At 54.0% G+C, this 19192-nt stretch overlaps 2 protein-coding genes and 1 non-coding gene across 3 annotated transcripts; all 3 read right to left on the bottom strand.

Moving 5' to 3' along the window:
- Positions 1 to 3856: 3856 nt before the first annotated feature.
- On the bottom strand, positions 3857 to 3963 carry LOC133060085 (U6 spliceosomal RNA). Its single transcript, XR_009693747.1, has one exon. It is a non-coding gene; the product is annotated as a U6 spliceosomal RNA (small nuclear RNA).
- A 7402-nt stretch (positions 3964 to 11365) lies between these two features.
- Positions 11366 to 15285, bottom strand: RING1 (ring finger protein 1). Its single transcript, XM_061146413.1, has 7 exons — positions 15169 to 15285; positions 14952 to 15074; positions 14096 to 14256; positions 13781 to 13996; positions 12486 to 12875; positions 12052 to 12328; positions 11366 to 11786 (listed from the first exon to the last, which is right to left on the bottom strand). The coding sequence occupies exons 2-7, from the start codon at positions 15027 to 15029 to the stop codon at positions 11685 to 11687; spliced, it is 1224 nt and encodes a 407-aa protein (XP_061002396.1). The 5' UTR covers positions 15030 to 15074; positions 15169 to 15285; the 3' UTR covers positions 11366 to 11684.
- Positions 15286 to 17070: 1785 nt separating this feature from the next.
- Positions 17071 to 19183, bottom strand: HSD17B8 (hydroxysteroid 17-beta dehydrogenase 8). The gene is made up of 9 exons (XM_061146054.1): positions 19127 to 19183; positions 18753 to 18970; positions 18525 to 18641; positions 18320 to 18412; positions 18131 to 18216; positions 17953 to 18037; positions 17707 to 17749; positions 17457 to 17531; positions 17071 to 17263 (listed from the first exon to the last, which is right to left on the bottom strand). Exons 1-9 carry the CDS (start codon positions 19170 to 19172, stop codon positions 17247 to 17249), a joined length of 780 nt encoding a protein of 259 aa, XP_061002037.1. The 5' UTR covers positions 19173 to 19183; the 3' UTR covers positions 17071 to 17246.
- Between the last annotated feature and the right edge of the window lie 9 nt (positions 19184 to 19192).

Below are 19192 nucleotides of genomic sequence, written 5' to 3'. Positions count from 1 at the left end.
GCTTCCCTGGTGACTTAGTGGTAAAGAACCCACCTGCAATGCAGGAGACACAGGTTCAGTCCCTGATGTTCTGCCCGTAGTCCAAGTCCCCGGTCGGGAAAGGAGACTCCTCGAAACAAAGCAACTCGCAATAGGGGAATTTATTACTGACTCGAGCCAGGGCCTCCCGCCCTCACCAGGCGTGTGAGGATGAAAGGCCCCGAGCCCCAGTTCTCTCGGGTATTTATTAGGTCAAAACAAGCAGCAGGTAGTTGGCGCAATCGGATTGGTTACACAGTGGGTAGTTGGCGCAATCGGATTGGTTACACAGTGGGTAGTTGGCGTAAGCGGATTGGTTACACAGTTGCAAGGTAATTTTTGTTGGCCCTACGTGGGGCTTTCAGCTTTCCCCTGATAGGTTCCCTTTCTTCTGGCTAGGCATATGTTGATTGGCTGGCTCCAGGAGGCCTGATAATTATGTTACCCGGGGAAACCAGGCCTACTCCTAATCTAGGCTGCCTGCCATGGCGTTAGCCGTGACAGCCTCACACCTGAGTTGGGGAGATCCCCTGGAGGAGGGCATGGCAACCCACTCCAGTATTCTTCCTGGAGAATCCCATGGGCTACAGTCCATAGCGTGGCAAAGGGTCAGACATGACTGAAGTGAATGAACACACACGTATGTATAAATGATGACAGTCGTTAAACTGAGCGCAGTGGTGAATGTACAAATGTACAAATTGTACTATAGTTTCAACATTTCCGCATGTTTATTTATTTTTTTGTGTGTAGTAGAGTTTATTAAAGTATAAAAGGGATAGAGAAAGCTTCTGACACAGACATCAGAAGGGGGTAGAAAGAGTACCCCCGCATGTTTAATTGGAAAAGACCCTGATGCCAGGAAAGATTGAGGGCAGGAAGAGAAAGGGACGACAGAGGATGAGCTGGTGGGATGGCATCACCGACTCAATGGACATGAGTTTGAGCAAGCTCCAGGAGATGGTGACGGACAGGGAAGCCTGGCGTGCTGCGGTCCACGGGGTCGCAGAGTCAGACACGACTGAGCGACTGAACGGAACACGTTTAAAATTTTTCATAAAAAGCTGGGGGGAAATTCTCTCCCTAGTCCCTCATGCCCACTCATTCCTTAACACTCTTGGGCTGGTGTCCGCCCTCTCAAGTCATGCAAGTGCATCTTCTGTGAACCTCATGTCATTAGAAATCCACTTTTCAGTTGTCTTCTGCTTGACCTCTCACCAGTATTCACCACTTTGGACCATTTCTTTTTTGAAACACAGTCTGGTCTTTCCTTGGCAATCAGGACTGAGAGCTGTCCTGTGTTTCTCCTCTCCCCCTGGCTGCTCCTTGCACATTTCTGTGCTCATCCTGCTCTATTTGGCCATCCTAGAGATCCTCAAGGGTCCTGGACCCCTCCTCTTCTCATGCTACATTCTCCCTCCAGGGGATCCATCACCACTGACCCTTGGTTTCAGTTGGCATCAGCTGATCACTCTCAAATTTATGTCTTTCCTCTGATCTCCAGACTTGTGGATCTGATTTCCTACCTGACATCCCTACGTAGATGTCTCAAAGGTCCCAGAACTTAGCATAGTCAAAAGTGAATACATGAAAGTGAATTCGAAGTGAATATGAACATGATCACAAACAGTGTCAGCCTCAGATCTGGACCACCGAGGTCCTGCCCTGGTTCACAGAAGTCAGAGGACCTCCTCTGTCACATACAGCATTTATGAGACAAACCTGGGCACCTCTGTCACTTGGGATCCGGCCCTCAGTTCTGGCAGAGCACAACCTGAAACCCCAAACATCTGTTCATAATTAACACTCTTCTGGCCCCAGGGAAATGCTTCTGCAATCTCTTGCTCTATATCCTGGAAACAAAAGATGACTACAATCGAAGCCTGTGAAAGGCTGAGGTTGAGCCTCTGCTAGATTCCGAAGCACACCCTTCTGGAGGGTGGGGGGAATTTAATCAGCAACCCAATTAAGCAAACCCTCATTTTCCCATCGCCTCTGTTCCTCTGTATCTTTTTCTTTCAAAATAATTTTTAAAAGCATTATAGTCACAGCCAAAATGCATCCTATTTCTCTCCTTCCTGGGTGGTAATTATCATTCTGAAGTCATTAGGATTTATTCTCATGCATATTTTGTACTCTAACAAATATGTTTGTTGGAGTTTGGGGGAGAATGGATACATGTATATGCAGTGTCTTTTCACTGTCCACCCGAAACCATGACATTGTTAAACAGCTATACTCCAATAAAATAGAAAGTTAAAATGGTAAAAAAAAAATTTTTTTTAGATCTGGAAGAGAGCTTAAAAATCTCCCCTGAGTAAATCAGTTTTAGAACTCATTGATAAGTAAATAAATAAAACATTAAAAGTATGCTTTTTTAAACATGTATCATTGTTAGTATATTTCGTTTATTTGGCTGTGCTGGGTGGGACTTAGTTGCAGCACTTGGGATCTTTTGCTGTGCTATATGAAAGCTTGGTTGTAGCATATGGGATCTAGTTCCCTAACCAGGGATCAAACCCAGGCCCCCTGCAGTGGCAGCATGGAGTCTTAGCCACTGGACCACCAGGGAAGTCCCTGTATGTGTATTTTTAAATGCATAAATGTCATACAACATCCACTTTATTATAAAAGAAATTGTAACATCCACTTTGGCAACTTTCCTTTACTCAAATATTGGTAAACATAGCTATAAATTTATTTTAACTGTTGTGTAGCAGTGCATTGTAAGAATAAACTGTACTTTATTTATGCATTCCTTTATCTTAAGGACAGATTAGATTCTTTCTACATTTTCTGGACAATCAAATGATACTGCCATGCCCATTCTTACCCTTGCCTCCTTGTGCACATGGAGAAATGTTTTTCTAGGGAATACATCTAGAAGCCAGGTCACTGGGTTTTAGGGTATGTGTATTTACAGCCTGAAGTGTTGCCAAATTTCCCTTCAAATCTGTTATAGTTGTTCACGCTTTGATCCAAAAATGACTGAGTTCCTATTATCCCACACTTTTGTCAACACTTGGTGTTATCAGAGTTGTTTTAATGTTATTGCTATAGTGAAGAGGTAGACAGTTTGGGTTAAGGACACTGAGCGTCTTTTCATGTTTTTTGGCCATCTGGTCGTCCTCTTTGCTCATCTGCCTGGTCACAGCTTTTGCTCATTTCTCCCTGCCTTGTCCTTTTCTTGTTGATCTACAAGGGTTTTTTCTTTTTCTTTTAAATTCCCCTTTCATTGATTTTGCTTGGTACAGAGGGAATTCTTTCAGCTTTTTTATTTTTTACCACATCATGTGGTTTGCAAGGATCTTAGTTCCCCAACCAGGGACGGAACCCAGGCCCATGGCAGATAAAGTGGAGGTTCCTCACTGCCGGACTGCTAGGGAATTCCCTGCAAGAGTTCTTTATAAATCCTGAATACTCACCCTTCACTGGTCATTTAGATTGTAAGTAGTCTCTAAGTTTGTGGCTTGTCTTTTTATTTGTTATGTTGTTTCTTGTCTCACTGAAGTTTAAAAATTTTTTAAAGTAGCATATGAAAAAAAAAAAAGTAGCATATGTGTCAGTCTTTTATTGCCTGTGCATTTTGCTCTTATTTAACAAATCCTGCCCTATGCTGATATTGTCAATATATTCTCTTGTATTTTCTTCAAAGAATATCAAGTTTTATTTTTCACATATTGTTAAGTTATCTGATATTTATTTTTGAATGTGTTGTAATGCAGGAATCTATTTTGTTTTTTATTGGGATAGCCAATTAACCCCAAACAAGTTAAGAAATAGTCCATCCTTTTCCACATGTCAGTTTTGTCATGTACCAAGTCCTCATATCTTTTTTTTTTTTTTTTAACGCTTCACGAATTTGCGTGTCATCCTTGCACAGGGGCCATGCTAATCTTCTCTGTATCGTTCCAATTTTAGTATATGTGCTGCCGAAGCGAGCACAAGTCCTCATATCTTTGAAGGTCTAATTTGTCCATATGCCAGGATGACACTACTTTAAATCACACCAGCATTATGGGACTTTCCTAGTGGTCCAGGGGCTAAGACTCTATGCCCCCAATACTGGGGGCCCAGGTTCGATCACTGGTCAAGGAACTAGATCCCATATCTCACAACTAAAAGTTCCTGCATCCCAGAACTAAGACCCAGTGCAGTCAAATAAATAAACAAATATGTTAACAAAAATCACTTTAGTTTTAAAGCTGTGATACACGGTGAGGCAAACACTCAAGTATTCTTCCACTTCAAACTTGTTTTGACTCTTTTTTGGCCATTTACCCTTCTACAAGAATTTTAAGAACAGCTTGTTAAGTAAAATATCTATCTAGTACAAATAGAACTGTACTAGATTTACAGACCTGAGGAAAATGATCAATTTTATATTGAAGTTTCCTCTTCATGAGCATGGCATACTTTTCTGGTTTTTTTTTTTTTTTTGGTCTTATTTTCTTTTTTTTGGTGTTATTTTCATGTTCTCCAAAAGAATTTTATAATTTTCTTCATGAAGACCATGCACATATCTTGTTATATTTATTCCAAAGTATCATAAATGTTGTTGCTATTGCAAATGCTATTTTCTTAAAACACAATATAGGCATATTGATGTTTGACTATTCATCTTGCCTCCAGAAAGCGATGTGTTAGTTTTGTTTGAGGGTTCTCATAAGTTTTCTTTGTAAATAGGCAATCATCTGTGTACAGTGATGGCTTTATTTCTTTTTTTTTTTCTTATTGTGTCAGTTCAGACCCCCCAACTCACCAGCACAAGTTGAGTAAAAACTAGTATCCATGTATTAATGTTGGAAGCTATTTTCTATTCCTAGTTGCTAGATTTATTTTTAAAAATCATTAGTGTTAAACATTTTCCTATGCCTTCACTGTACCTATTGAGATAATCATATTTTTTCCTTTTAATAAATCAATATTGTAAATATCATTAACAGATTTTTAAGCAGACCATCCTTGTACTCCTGGAATAAACACTGCTTAGTCACATATACACACATGCACATATACATGTACTTGCATAAACTCCGCTGGACTCGGTATGCTAATATTTTATTTAGGATTTTCACTCCTATGAGTTCAGTTAGTCCTCTTTTTCCATTATCTAAGACAGTCTATGTAAATAAATACACAGTTCCTTCAAGAGTTAGCAGAATAATACACCTATACAAACCATTTGGGTAGTGTGTGTGTGTGTGTGTGTGTGTATACGTAAAATTTCCCATTCAGTTTATTAGGAGTTATAGATCTATCAGGCTTTCTATTTCTTCTTGGGTAAACTTTGGCTGCCTTTCATCTAATTTCCCCACCTCTTCGGGATCAAGATCTCATCCGTCCCTGGGGGGCTGATAAACAGCCCTTAGTTAGCAAAACCAGTTCCTTCCCTGTCCGCTCCTAGTAACTGTAGCCACAGGCAGCTCATTGTCTGGTTTTGAGTTTCCTCTTTGTTTCCAGACCAACGATTTTACTTTCTTTTTGAGAACTCAGTCATACATTTATTATTATTTTTTTTTTACTTTTTATCCAGATTTCTAGGTGATGGTGCTTTCAGATTTCCCAGTTTCTCCATTTTGCTTGATTCTGATGTTGTTCCCATTTTACAGCTAGGAAAGCTAGGGTTCAAAGTGGTTTAAAAGTCAGCTGAAGGTCACATCACTAATACTTTTACCTAGTTATTGAACCCAGATTTCTGGTTCTGAATCCTCTGCTGTTGCCACATTATACTGAAGCCAACCAGGCAAAACCAGGAAGGAGCATTAGAAAGTCAAGGTGGTGGTGGGGTGGGAGAGAGGCTGAAGAGGGCATGGATATATGTATACATATAGCCCACGGAATTGCAGGGCAGGCTACGACTGAGTGAGCATCACACACACAAACACAGCTGACTGATTCATTTTGTTGTACAGTAGAAACTCACACAACACTATAAAGCAATCTTACTCCAATAATGATTTTTTTTTTTTTTTTTTTTAAAGTCAGAGGAGGAAGGGATCTCATGGGCAAGGTGGAGAAGGCTGGAACCGGTACACTAGGGTGGAGATGGATGATGCTAGAAAACATGGAGGAAGGAACGGTGTTGGGAAAATGACACATGAGACTTCTGGGCTGCAGCTGCTGGAGAATCACTGCCTCCGTCCATTCTGAGATCCTGAAATATGCATCCCCCTGCCCCACATTCAGGCGCACATGCATCCTTCCAACCAGCATTTCAACTCTGTATTCATGGAGTGTCATGTTCTGGGTCCCAGGAAAGCTGAGAGGGAGCAGGTGCAGTCAGGGCTTCTGCCCTCAGGGAGCTTACGTTCCAGGGGAGCCAGACTCCAGTCAAATAATTCCCCCAAAACGGAGACCTGCGACCTCGCCCAGCGCCTTGGAGGAGGCGCGTGCCTCGCTCAGAAGAGGGGAATTTGACCCAAAGGAGGGTCTGGGAACCTTCCCTGAGGTTATGGTAAAGGTAAAGGAGCAGAGACTTAAGAATGAACAGGAGCTAACTTAAAATAGAAATGGAAGGAGACTTTCAGGCAGAGGGTCCAGGCAGCGGAAGAAAGCAGGACGCGGCAGAGTGGAGCGCTAGGGAGTGAACGGGGGTTGAGCGGAGGCCGGCGGGGCAGACCTCCCAGAGCCTTAGAGGTCTGATTAACGACGTGGGTCTTTAACCTAAGGTCAGTGGGAAACCATTGACTGCTTCAGCAAGGTGCCCCAAACCATCAGATTTGCATTTCAGAAAGGTCTGTCTTACACAGCTCTCTGCTTGTTTATTGAAGGCCTTTCCCAGCCTCTCCAGCGATCTCCGTGATTCAAAGAGGAGCCAGACGGTCCAGGCGGCAGCTGGATCAGGGAGGGGGAGGGCTGGAGAGTGAACAGACTTGAGAGATATTATAATGGCTACCCCATAGGACTCAGTATTGAATGCTAGATTCAATACTGAGATAGTCACCATGAACACCTGAGATCACATCCTTTGAAGGCAGGGGCCACATCACACACCTGTCTGTGGTACCCAGGTCCTAGAACACTCGTGACATGTGGTGGACTCAACACATAATTCCTGAAATGTTGAAACTGACCAGCAGCTTCTCAAGTGATCCTTTCACCGCTAAGGTTCTTTAATCCCTTCTTGTGTGTGGCAATAACCAGCCTCTCTGATCCATCACTGGGAGAAATCTGCCAAGTTCTAAAGAGTATTCTTTATAAAGGGGAAGTTAATACAAGAAGGAAGGTCTACCTTGAGCATGAACAGTAACAATAAATTTACTGAAGGTGCCACCCAAGGGGTAACTCCCCCAGCAGACACTTTTACAGGGGTCAGTGATGACGCAGCTTCCCTGGTGGTCTAGAGGTTAGGAATCCAACTGCTAATGCAGGGGTCACAGGTTCAATCCCTGGTCCGAGAAGATCCCACATACCTCGGAGTAACTAAGCCCACGTGCCACGACTATTGATCCAGCACTTTAGAGCCTGGACTACTGAAGCCGCAACTACTGAAGCCCTCGAGCCTAGAGCCTGCGCTTGGAAACGAGAGGTCACCCCAGTGTGCCCCGCTGCTGGAGGAGCCCTTGATCGCCGCAGCTAGAGAAAACCCGAGCACAGCAACGAAGACATGGCCAAAAGCAAATAAACAAATCTTAAAAAAAAAAAAAAAAAAAGTCAGTGATGATGGTGCCCTTCTCAGGGCTCGGCTGGGCCCAAGGGTGCCCACCTTGAGGGATGCTCCTGGGGCTCCCCACTAACTCTTGTTCAAAACCAGTCTCCCAGCACATGAACAAGACAGTAAGCGAGCAGTCTTGTGGAAGAAGTGCAAATGCCAGGACTCGCTTGCATAGGCCAGGGGTCTCTTGCCTGTCTTCTACACAGCCCTGTTCTACTTTTTCCACATCCAGAAGCTTCCACTTTGTCCTCCAACCTCCCTTGGCTCCTTCTTCTGGTCTCCATCTCCTCCATTTCCCTGCCTCCTCCCTGCCTATATGCCTGTTTTCACCTTTCAATAAGAAGCCTCTGGTGCTGCTGGAAAGAGCAGCATCCGTCTGGGCTTTATTCTTAGCAAGAAGTGCAGTGAAGCTCATAGAAAACCCTGACACGGCCTGTAGGGCCAGGAGCGGGCACAGGCAGATGGCCTCGTCCTATGGGGTGCTGGGCGGAGCTTTAGCACCCGGGGCAAGAAGCACCCAGCGGCTCTGGGGGGAGTGATGGGACTGGGTGGGATTTTTTTGGGTGACTAGGATTTTGATGGTGGGGGTTGTCATGGAGATCTCTGGGGATTCAGCTGTCTCTGTAAAGTGATGCTTTCAAAAAAATCACAGGGAATCAAATCCATCTGAGATGGCAGCAGGTCCCAGCCAGCCTGGTTAAACTTCTCAGATGGAGGACGGGAGACTGAAAGTACAGATTCCTTCCTAAGAAAAACTCTTTTCCCAGGGGATTAGACTGTGAACTAGAAGGGAGGAGGACCTGGCTGCTGCAGTTCCGAGTCAGTCCTGGTGAGACACTGACCGCCTGATGTGGTGCTCTGGCCAGAATGGGGTGCAGGGGGCAGGGGGAGCCGTGCTCCGTTATACCTTGCACAGGGGGCAGCCACTCCGACTGGGGGGGGGGTCTGTCCCCAGGGCTGCCCTCCTCTGTCCTTCCCACCGGGCGTGCATGGTCGTTGAGGCAGAAGGGTGTTTGGAGCGAAGCCACAGCTGTGGAGGCCGAAGCGCAGGGCCTGTCCCCTGTGGGGGTCAGGTGGACCCCCACACCGGGGGCGGGGAAAGGGCCGCTCGCTCACAGGCACGAGGCAGCGCTGGCAGCGCTGGGGGCAAGCGAAGAGGAGGTCCACAGGCCAGGCCTGGCCAGGGCCTCGTGGGGGGGCAGGATCAGCTGCGACAGCTGAGGGCTCAGGGCGGTGAGGGCAGGTGGGGGGCGGTGTCTGTCCTGCCTCCTCCTCTGCCTGGGCCCCCCGCCTGTGGGGGAGGGGGGTGAAGGTGAGAGCAGCCAGCGTGGAGGGGGGGGTTGGGGTGGGGGTGGGGGGGGACAGAGGTGGTACAGGCAGGCTGAGCCCCTCCCCCTGCCGAATGGGTGGCTGAGGGCCTCCGTGACTCCTGCCTTCTCCCCGAGGAGTCCAGGGTTCCTGTGAGGAGTTTGCCATGGTTTGGGGGACAGCCAGGCAACACCAGAGGCCTCAGGGTTAGGCCTCAGCTGGGCAGGGGTCTCCTGCAACCCTGGGCTCGGGGGCTCAGCTTCTGCACGTAGTCACATAACCTGCTATGGTCTGGGAACCAAGAAGCCTGGAAGTGATAAAATGAGAGGAAGAGGAGGGGAGAAAGAGGCTCCCCTCGCTCCTCCGGTCCCCCGGAGGCACCTCCTCGGTGAAGCTCTCCGTAACCACCCTGTGGTCTCCAGCTCGTCTTCATCATCCGCACCACGTCTGGGACCCCTCCTGCAGGACCACTTGTCATTCATCCTCTAAGGACCAGAGCGATCTACCGCGGGGGTTCTGTACCCCCCCCCCCCACACACACACCTGTGCACATCAGACGGGACAAGGAGAGTCCCTCCTTGTACAGATGCGGGTCCCACCTCACAAGGCCCTCTCTGAAGCAAGGTTGCGTGGTTGGGAAGCAGCCGTCAGAGATCTGCACCACACTGTCATTTGCCTCCTTTCCTCTGCTTCTTGTCCTCCAACAGAACAGTCACGCTCCCTTTGTACAGCTTGTGTCTCTCACTGACCTCGCCCACAGGTGCGGGCCAAACTGGCAGAGGCGGAAGGACGCGGGGCACTCACCCAGGGGGTGGGAGGGACGGAGCTGGCGCCTCCTGCACCCCCTTCGCCTGCACTGGGGAAGAGGGGCGTCGGGTCAGGGCCGGGAGTCACTTTTTCTTTGTTGTGGGCAAGATGTCCCTGGGGCGACAGCTCTGCCCGTCACTCACACGGAGCCATCACAGAGAAGGCAGGCCTGTGAAGCTGAGCGTCTGGGGCGGAGGAGGGCAGCAGGGCGGGGAGGGGAGCGGGAGAGGCAGAGGGCGAGGGTGGGGCGGTGCGGCCTGGGGCCGGAGGAGGGAAGGGCCGGGGCGGCTCGCGGGGGCTCCAGGGTGAAGCCAGAGGGTAGGGAGCAGGCTCCCGGGCTGGCTGGGGTGGGGGGCGGCGGGGCGGGAGGGGGTCGCTCCAGGCAACCCCTGGAACCAAAAAGAAGCCAGCTTCATTCCGGATTCTTCAGCTCCCACCTCGGTTCTCCCTCGACTCCTCCCTATCGGTTTCTCTCCTTTGAAACCCGGGAGAGATGCTTACCTTCCCCTCGCCCTCACATCCCGGGGGCATCTCCCCCCAGGATGCCTGAAGTAGGAGAGAAAGGGAGCCAGGACGGAGGCTTCAGGAAAGGGAAGGGGCTCCTCCCCGGGAGGGAGAAGTGGGTGTTGTCCGTTTCTGCAGGGTGAGCGGTTTCAGGGGTGGGCGCCCGGTCACCAGGGCTGCAGAGGACTCCCCGTGTCCGCCGCACAGAAGGTGGTGGGCTCGAGAGGGCGCCATCGAGAAATGCTAAGCGTGCAGTGGGGTGCCCTTCCGATCGGCAGGTCAGACCCCTCCGCTAGGAGGGCCGAGGCTGAGCCAGCCGCAGGAGTTAGAGGGCGCAAAGGGCGACGGAAACAGTAAGTGTGAGGGGGCAGAGAGGCCGAAGGGAGGCAGGGGGCAGCTTTGGTCCCTCCTGGAGAGGGACCCCTCTGCAGCCCCGCTCTCGAGGTGGGTGGGCAGCGAGGGCTTCACTGAACACCCCCAGCCCTCTGCTCTCAGCCGCCTCCAGGACGGCGTGGAACTACAATCCTGGGGCCCTTTCCTCCGCTGCGCCGCGCGGCTTGGCAGGTACTGGCTAGTTAGCTCCCAGGGACTGTGGTACCGGCCCTATTGTCTGTAGGAGGCTGTGGGGTGGGTAGGAGGGGTCGCAGCCCTCCCCACCTCCGGGCCTTTTCTCTCCAGCTTTAGGAACCAGCTCCTCTGGCTCGGTCAAGGAATCATCCCCCCTTCCAAAAACATCAAGGCCCTCCATGTCTAGACACACCTTCTTCAAGCTACTTTCCCTGTGGTGGTACCAACACCCCTGATCCCAGCCTGGGGGTTCAGGTCACAGGGGCAAGCTTGGGAACTGACTTCACACCTCTCCACTCTTCCAGCTTCACAGATCGTTCCTATTTTCCTACCCATTTGCTGATTTGAAGTTTCAGGAAAATGGGACCTACACACCATGAATAGCCTTTGACATCTCCTCCCCATTTCCAAGACTGAGTCTACATGATTTCTAAGATTCTCTCCCCGATCTTTGTTTCCCTCTCCTTCTACTACACCCCTGATAAAGAGACACAGAACCGCAGGTTTCAAAGAGGAAAAAAAGCAAATTTGTTGTTGTTGGTAGGAGGGCACGGAGGGGAGGGCTTTTCACTCTCCCCAGCATCTCATGTGGACGGGAGGTTGAGGGCAATAGAAAAGGCAGTAGACGGGGGCCAAGCCCCACTCTGTACAATATAGAAGAATCTGATATAGATACTTTGTATAAAAGCCACTTGTCCTTGTTTGTGTCCTCTTGCTGGCTGGTCAGGCTGGGGGGCTCTGGGGGACAAAGAAGCCAGGCAGGGGGTGGTCCAGGACTCAAGGACACCCAATGGCCCCCATTCTCTGGCCGCCCCCTGTGGGGTCACTTTGGATCCTTGGTGGGGGCATAGCAGAGCTCCAGTGGTCGGGACACCTTCCAGAACTTCTCATTCACCAGCTCCAGGGTCAGTGAGCCATTCAGTGTCTACAGAGGTGGCGGAAGGGGGAGGAGAGGGAGAAAAGTGCGGTGGAAAAGATGGTAAGATGAGAGGAAAAGTGACCGAAGGGAGAGGGAAGGCAAAGGAACAACAAACGGGGCAAAGCGAGGACACGGGCGATGGGGAAGAAGGATGGACACAGAAAGGAGACAGAGATGCAGAGGAGGGCGGATGGGTGAGGAGGTCGGGGTCTGCGGCTTTGCGCCCCGCCCCCCACCCCCCACCCCCTCCGCGGCCCTGAGGGGCGCTCACCGTGAACGCCCCGCCCCCGGGCGCGATGTAGATGGTGTACTGCTTTTCGCTGACGCCCTCCAGACTGGGCAAGGCCGGCTCCTCAGGGCCGTCGGCTCCGCCGGCACCCCCACCCTCCCCACCGCCCCCGTCAGGTCCCGCGGTGGCCTCAGAGGTGCCCCCTCCAGGCCCTCCCGGCTCCCCCGCCTCTTGCTGCTGCCTCCGCTCGAGAGCAATGCGCAGGGCCAAGTACTTGGAGAGGTGGTCCACTGTGGCGTTCCCAGTGGTCTTCACGTACCTGGGGCAGGAGAGGGGCCAGGCTGAGGGCACGGACACCGCCAATGCAGACGCGCGCAGGGCCCCTGGGCTTCGGACTCTAGGTCTGGGCGAGGCCCCTTGTGACGGAGACCATGACCCGTGGCCTCTCAGTGGCCTGGGGAAGTCGAGGCTCTCACCTAGTCTGGCAGTATTCTCCCTTCTCCACGAGCAGGGGGTGCGGCCGGAACACGAGCTCGATTTCTCCACCTGGCTCTGGGGGGCTAGGAGCCCCGGGAGGGCTTGGGGGGCCCAGGGTCCCCCCTCCCAGGGTTCCTCCCCGGTCACCCGAGTCTTCAGAGCCGGCGCCCCCACCCACCCCACCAGCACCACCCCCCACTGTCCCTACACTGCTCCCCCCTGCGCCCCCTCCGCGGGGTCGCTTGGGAGCAGGGCCTGGGGCAGAGTCCGGGGCCGAGTCTGAGCTCACGTCCTCTCCATCCCCCTCTCCCTCCCCGGGCTCTCCTTCACCCCCACTCATCGTTGTGGTCTGATCTGACCCGGGCATCGGCCGCCTCACACGCTGGGCCCTGTGGGAGCAAGTGGTCGAGATTAGAAAGCACCAAGGATAAGGGCTTTAGACTTAAACTTCAGAGAATTAAGAAACCAGGGAAATCTTAACGATGATTCCTAATATTTATTCCATACTAACTATGTGCCAAGCACGTTGCTAAGTGTTTGCGCTGATTGCCTCAAATTATACAAATCCTACAGACATAGGTAATTATACCATTTTGTTTATGGCTGACGAAACTGAGGCTTAGAGAGGTTAAATAATTAGTCTGAGATCATAGTCCCTTTGCCTCTCAAAGTGTGGTCCAAGACCCAGTAGCACAGGCTTGGAGAAACACAGAATCTAGGCCCAACTCCTGACCTACCAAATCAGAATTTACATTTTAAACAAAACTCTCAGGTAATTCAGATACACATTAAAGACTAAGTGATGAAAAAAATAAAGACTGAGCGATGCTGCCCTAGGAGGTGATTTAATTCCCGGCAGTGTGAACCCAAAGCTTATGCTAAAAAATCACTCTACTGCTCTAACTTCTAGAAAGTTAGAAGGTAAAAAAAAAAAAAAGTTAGAAGGTGAGGTATTTCATTAAGAATAACAGTGCCAGGGACTTCTCTGGTGGTCCAGCAGCTAAGGCTCTGCACTCCCACTGCAGGGAGCCTGGGCTGATCCCTAGTCAGGGAACTAGATGCCACATGCTATAACTAAGACCCGGTGCAGCCAAATAAATAAGTATTAAGAAAAAAATAATAGTAGTGCTAGTTGCTAACTGAAAAGCTATGGTTCACATCCACGACCTCCAGGCACGACAGTTAGATGATGGTCGGTGCTCACGATGCTGAGGCCTAGAAGCAGAGACCCCCAGGCACCTGACCCGTGGCTCTGTCCCATCGCCGCGCACCCAACCCCCTGTGGCCCCCGAACCTGTGCATGGCCTGCATGCGCAGCCCCTCCTCGATGCTGGAGCTCAGCGCCTGCTGGTTGTGCAGGCGGCTGAGGCGGATCAGCACCCGGTCTTGGTGGGCCTCGTACTCCTCCCGGCTGGGGTAGATTTTAGAGATCAGAGCATCGAAGTTGGGGTCTGGCCGCAGAGACCGCTTGGATACCAGCTTCTTTCGGCAGGTAGGGCACTCCTTATTCCTGGGGTGGGAGAAAGGAGGCCTTGAGCCTTCAGTCACTGGGGATGGAGGGCCCGGCTCTCTCCCCCTGCCCCCACCTCAGACCCGTCCCTCCTGTTACCCGCTCCGCAGGGCTGTGACGATGCAGTCAGAGCAGAACCGGTGGAGGCACTCCTTGGTTGTCATCGTGTTCTTCAGCATGTCCAGGCAGATGGGGCACATGAGCTCTGAGTGCAGTGACCGGGGGGAAACCGCAATCTCCGTGCCATCCATGATGGCTTCCTGGAGACGGCAATGAGAGGAAAGGTGGTGGTGGAAAGAGGTAAAAGGGATTTTAGGGACAAGTGGTCCATGAAACTGGAGTCTTGAGAAATACAGTGAGATGGCAGAATCTGGGTACCCCATTCGGCCACTTGAGGAAGAGAGAAATCCTAAGAGTAGGTGCTTTGAAATAGGAGGATCTGAGGTTTGGCAATAGGCCTGGAGATGGGCATAGCACAGATTTTCCTTCAAGGGAAGACTTAGTCAACAGAATTTCTTCCAGTGGAGTCCTGGTACTGCCTATATCAGAATCCCCTATGGTGCATGCTAAAAACGCAGAGTCTGGGGTCCCATCCCATTACTGTTAGTGAGTGTGTGTGTGGTGAGATCCGGCCCGGAATCCCATTTTTAATAAACTCCCAAGGGGAGTCTTAAATGCACTGGCTTATGATGCAGAACTGAAGACCAGGGAAGTTCATTTCAGCCTGTTTACTATCTTTCAAACGAAGACAATAATACTTGGCTCTACCTCTCTGGCACGCCAGTTTTGAGGATTAAACGAGCTAAATGTGAAAGGTGATTCCAAAGCAGGGCCAGGGAGTGTGAAGCTGGGCAGAAAAGGGCCAAAAGTGGAAAACAGGCTGTGAGAAGGGGGTCTGCGGATGGAGCGGTCTAAGTGAAAGGCAGTAAAGTTGCATTCGGAGAACCCCTGTCACCTGCGGGGTCCGGTGGAGCTCATACAGGCTCAGTTCCCACGTTTTGCTGGCGTTCTGGGCGTTCGCCGGCGTCGTCATGGTGACCGCACCAGGGCTGCCCCGCCGCCGCGCCGGAGAGGTGGGCTGGGGGGTGGGGGAAGGGTGTCAGGGGGCCCGGCCCTCGCGCGGACCCCGCCCTCCGCGGCTCCCCGCATCGCGCCTCCGCGCGGCCCCTCACCCGGGTCCCGCCGTCGGCGCCCCAGCCGCCGCAGCGCCGCTCCCGGGGCCGGGCTACCCGGCCGAGGCCGTCCGGTCCCCAGCCGCCGCTCAGACAGCAACTCGCGCCGCCGCCGCCGCCACCGCCATGGCCCGGGCGCTGGGCCCTGCGTCACTTCCGCCCGCCCGCGCCCCCCCCGGCGGCGGGGACGTCACCCGGAGGCGCGCGCGGGTGGCAGCGCCGTGGACGCCGGTCCCCCGCCGCCGCCACCGCCATGGCCCGGGCGCTCGGCCCTGCGTCACTTCCGCCCGCCTGTGGGCCCCCCCCCCCCCCCGCCGGCGGCGGGGACGTCACCCGGAGGCGCGCGCGGGTGGCAGCGCCGTGGACGCCGGTTCCCCGCCCCCGTGGCCCGCGCCGCGCGGGGGCCGCTCTCCCGTCCCCCTGCCGGCGCCGTCCCCTCCCCGCAGCCCCCGTTGGGGCCTCCGCTCCGCAGGGCGGGGCCCGGTGTCGCCGGCCCCCGGGGAGGGGACGGCGGGCGTGGGGAGAGGGGCCGCCTCCCCCCGGCGGCTCTGGGGGCCCGCGTGCCCGGTTCCCCCGCGCGGCTTCTCCGCAGTCCCAGCCCGGGATTCCGGGGCGGAGGGGGGAAAGCCGCAGAGGAGTCTCTGCCGCTGCTGTCCTCCGGCCCCGTGAACAGAGCCGAGTCCCGACGTGCCCCGGGTCCCCTCTCCACCCGGGGGACCTGCGCCGCCCTCCGCCTTGGCTCTCCCTACACCCTCCGACCCGCTCTCCCCCTCGAGGTTTGGGGGCGACGGCTCGGGACGTCCACACTCAACTCTCGGCCAGAGCTAGAGACTCGAGAATTGCGTTTGGACAATCAGGAGCCGCGGCCCGGGGCGGGGGAGGGAGGCGCCCGGGAGGTACGGGGGGATGGAGGCACCACGCGGAAGCAGGGACACGCACCCGCACGAGGTGGGGCCCCTCTCGGGGACCGGGTGTGCGCGTGTCGTGGCGGGGGCCGGGGGCCCGCCAGGGGCCGAATGCCCGGAGCGGGAAGCGGGCATAAGCCTCCTCCAGGACTTCCCAGTAAAGGAAGGGTCGGGGAAGGAAGAGAAGAGGAAGGGGCAGACCGATCCCCATTGAGGGCAGGGGATGAGAGGGGTACGGGGAGCGGAGGGGGGGGGGGAGGGGTTGTGGAGAGATCGTGATGGGCGTCCTGTCTCCTCCAGCCTGAACTGGGGCTCCAGGACTTGGGCTACAACTGCCAGGGGGTGGCCTGTCTCTGGGGCAAGGCAGCAGTGGGTCCCCTCACCCCCTCCCCCGGTTCCCCCCTACTTCCCTGTCCTCTCCTTCAGTCCGTGGCCAGTCCTTATGTGGGCTCCAGAGTCGATTAGCGCGGACCCCCTCCCCTTTCTCCTCCTCCTCCCAGCCCCCTCCCTTCCTTCTGCTCTCCTCCAGCCCCTTTCATCGGCTGGCCCACTCCCCTAATCCTGGCCCCCTCCCCTAATCCCCCCATCCGACCCCTGGCCGGCTGCAGCTATTGTAAGGTGGAGAGAAAGGGGAGGGGGGACTCAGAGAAAGGAGAGGGGTGGGGGAGGGCCACCTGTTCCAAGACCCCCTCTCAAGGCTAGACTGGACACCAGGATGGGACTGTGAACAAATCACCCTTGGGGACTGTGAGGACCCAAGGAATTGGGGGGAAGGGACTAGGGCTACAGGATCAGTGGCAGGGGGTGGGGCAGAGACCCCTCCCTCCAAAAGACCCAGAGTGTCACGCACACACAGTGACACACTCTCGCCTCTCACACCCGGCGGCGGGGGTTGCCCTGGGAGACCAGGCAGTGAAAGGGAACAATCCTTCGCAAAAGGGAAAGGAGGGGGAGGTGGGGAAGGGTCTGAGGACTTGGACACAAGAAGAACCGGAGGTGGCAGGGAAGAGGTTTTGGAATTTATTAGGGTCACAAGCACCCCTGCCTCCCATATTGAGCATTCCTGAGCCATACACAGCCACCCCTTTTGTAGCCTGGGAACTCCGAGTCCTCATCAGCAGGAGGCCAGCAGAGCAGTGGGGGAGTGAGCAGAGTCCAGGGTCCTTGAGGCAGTTACATGAAAAGACCTCCTGGGAGGGGCAGAAACATTTGGACAGATGTGTAGGTGGAGACAAATGGGCTGCAGGGGAGGCGCCCACTTCTGTCCCTGGCCCATGGGAACTCCTGCCCTTCCCTCGGTGGCTCCAGACTCCTCTCATTAGCCTTCTCCTATCATCTGGGTTCGACTTCTCTGCCCTCTTCCTCCCCATGCTGGCCTCATACCAGTGACTTCCACTGATGCCCCTGTGATGTATCCACTGTCTTCAGATGCCAAGAATGCGACGACATCTGCCACATCTATGGGAGTGGAGGGGAGAGGGCAGAATCCTCACTCTCACAGACCCAAAGTAGCCCGTCACCTCCCACCAGAATCCTCCCCCCGCCCCCCCCCACTACCAATCCTGGTGAGACCCCCTCAGATAACACATACTTGGGGGTCTCTTCATTCAGCCCCCCTGCATTCAGTGCTCACCCTCAGGGTTCCCCATATGTGCCATTGGGATCATTCCAGTCACCTGTAAGGAAACACTCATATGTGAGTAAAAGTTTCTTTTGTGGGTTTTTTGTAGGAAAAACTCTGTGACTGATTTTTTGGGTCTTCATTCCTTGTGCAGTTGTTGAATATCTGCTGTTTGCCTTGCAGTGGGCCCAGCATCCTCTCTGAAGCCCAGAGAGGCTGGTCTCTGAATGATTCTGCCCTCCACCCACAGTCTCCTACCTTGTCCAGCACTTTCTGTGGCACTTTCTGGGTCATGGGTGTTCTAATGAACCCTGGGAGGACGCTGTTACAGCGGATCCTGTGTCTGTGGAAAGGAGAGTGTCTGCTGACTCCAGAGAGGACTGAACACTGACCCCTTCCTCCTGATTTTTCACATGCCCCCAGCTGTCTGACCAACCGTCCAAGTTCCCGGGCTGCAGACTGGGTCAGCCCAATCACTCCAGCCTTGGATGCTGCATAGTTTGTCTGTCCCATGTTCCCCACCTATGGGTGAGTGGGAGATGTGGGATGAGTCGGGGGTCACAAGGAGGGGCTCTCCTCTCTGTGCCCACTTGACTGGCTCACCTCCTCCCAAGCTCAGCCTGACCTTGCCTATGATGCTGCTGATGTTGATGATGGAGCCAGGACAGCCGCTGGACACCAGGGCTTGGGCTGCAGCCTGAGTGACTAGAAAGATGCCCTGAGGGTGGAGGGGGAAAGTCACAAGGCAGGAAGGATCAGCTGGGGTGACGGTCCTCCAACTCTCTCCCCAGGCTAGAGGACCCAGAAGTCACGGGTTCAGAGGTCACCACCTTGAGGTTGACAGCTATGACTCTGTCCCAGTTGTCCTCAGACATGTGAAGTAGAAATTCATCCCTGGTGATGCCCGCACAGGACACAACGACAGACGGCGGGCGAGAAAAGCAGGCCTGTGGGGGGCGGGGGGGGGCGGTGGTTACACAACGAGAAACCGTGTAGAGCCGAGGGCCGTGGAGGCAACGTTATAGGGTTTCAAAGGGGCGAGGGCGTCTGGCTTTCACCTGCACTTGCTCCAGCAGGCGCCTGGCGGCCCCTGCCGCGGACACGTCAGCCTGGAAGGCGGCGTGGGCTCCGCGGGGCGCCCCCTCCTTGCTCCCCGGCCCTCCCAGCAGCTGCACCGTCTCCCGCGCCGCTGCCCCGTCCAGGTCGCAAGCGGCTACCGCGGCCCCCTCGGCGGCGAGGCGCACGCTGACGGCGCGGCCAATGCCGCCGCCCGCACCTGGGACGGGAGAGGACAAGCGGGAGCGGGGTCAGAGGTCAGCGGGGCACAGGGGTAGTAAGACCCGGGCCGGAGATCAGGGCGACTTAGCGGCCCGACAGCGCGCCCCGGACGTCACTGTGGCACCACAACCCGCCCGGGAGAGGAGCCCCCAACCTGTGACCAGGGCCAGCGCGGAGCGCAGTCGGAGCGGAGACGCCATGACGGCCGGCGGCCGGGCGG

This window comes from Dama dama, chromosome 7, assembly GCF_033118175.1.
Source record: "Dama dama isolate Ldn47 chromosome 7, ASM3311817v1, whole genome shotgun sequence".
Taxonomy (NCBI): Eukaryota; Metazoa; Chordata; class Mammalia; order Artiodactyla; family Cervidae; genus Dama; species Dama dama.
The sequence above is the reverse complement of the archived record's forward strand: the minus strand, read 5'-3'. Positions and strand labels throughout refer to the sequence as shown.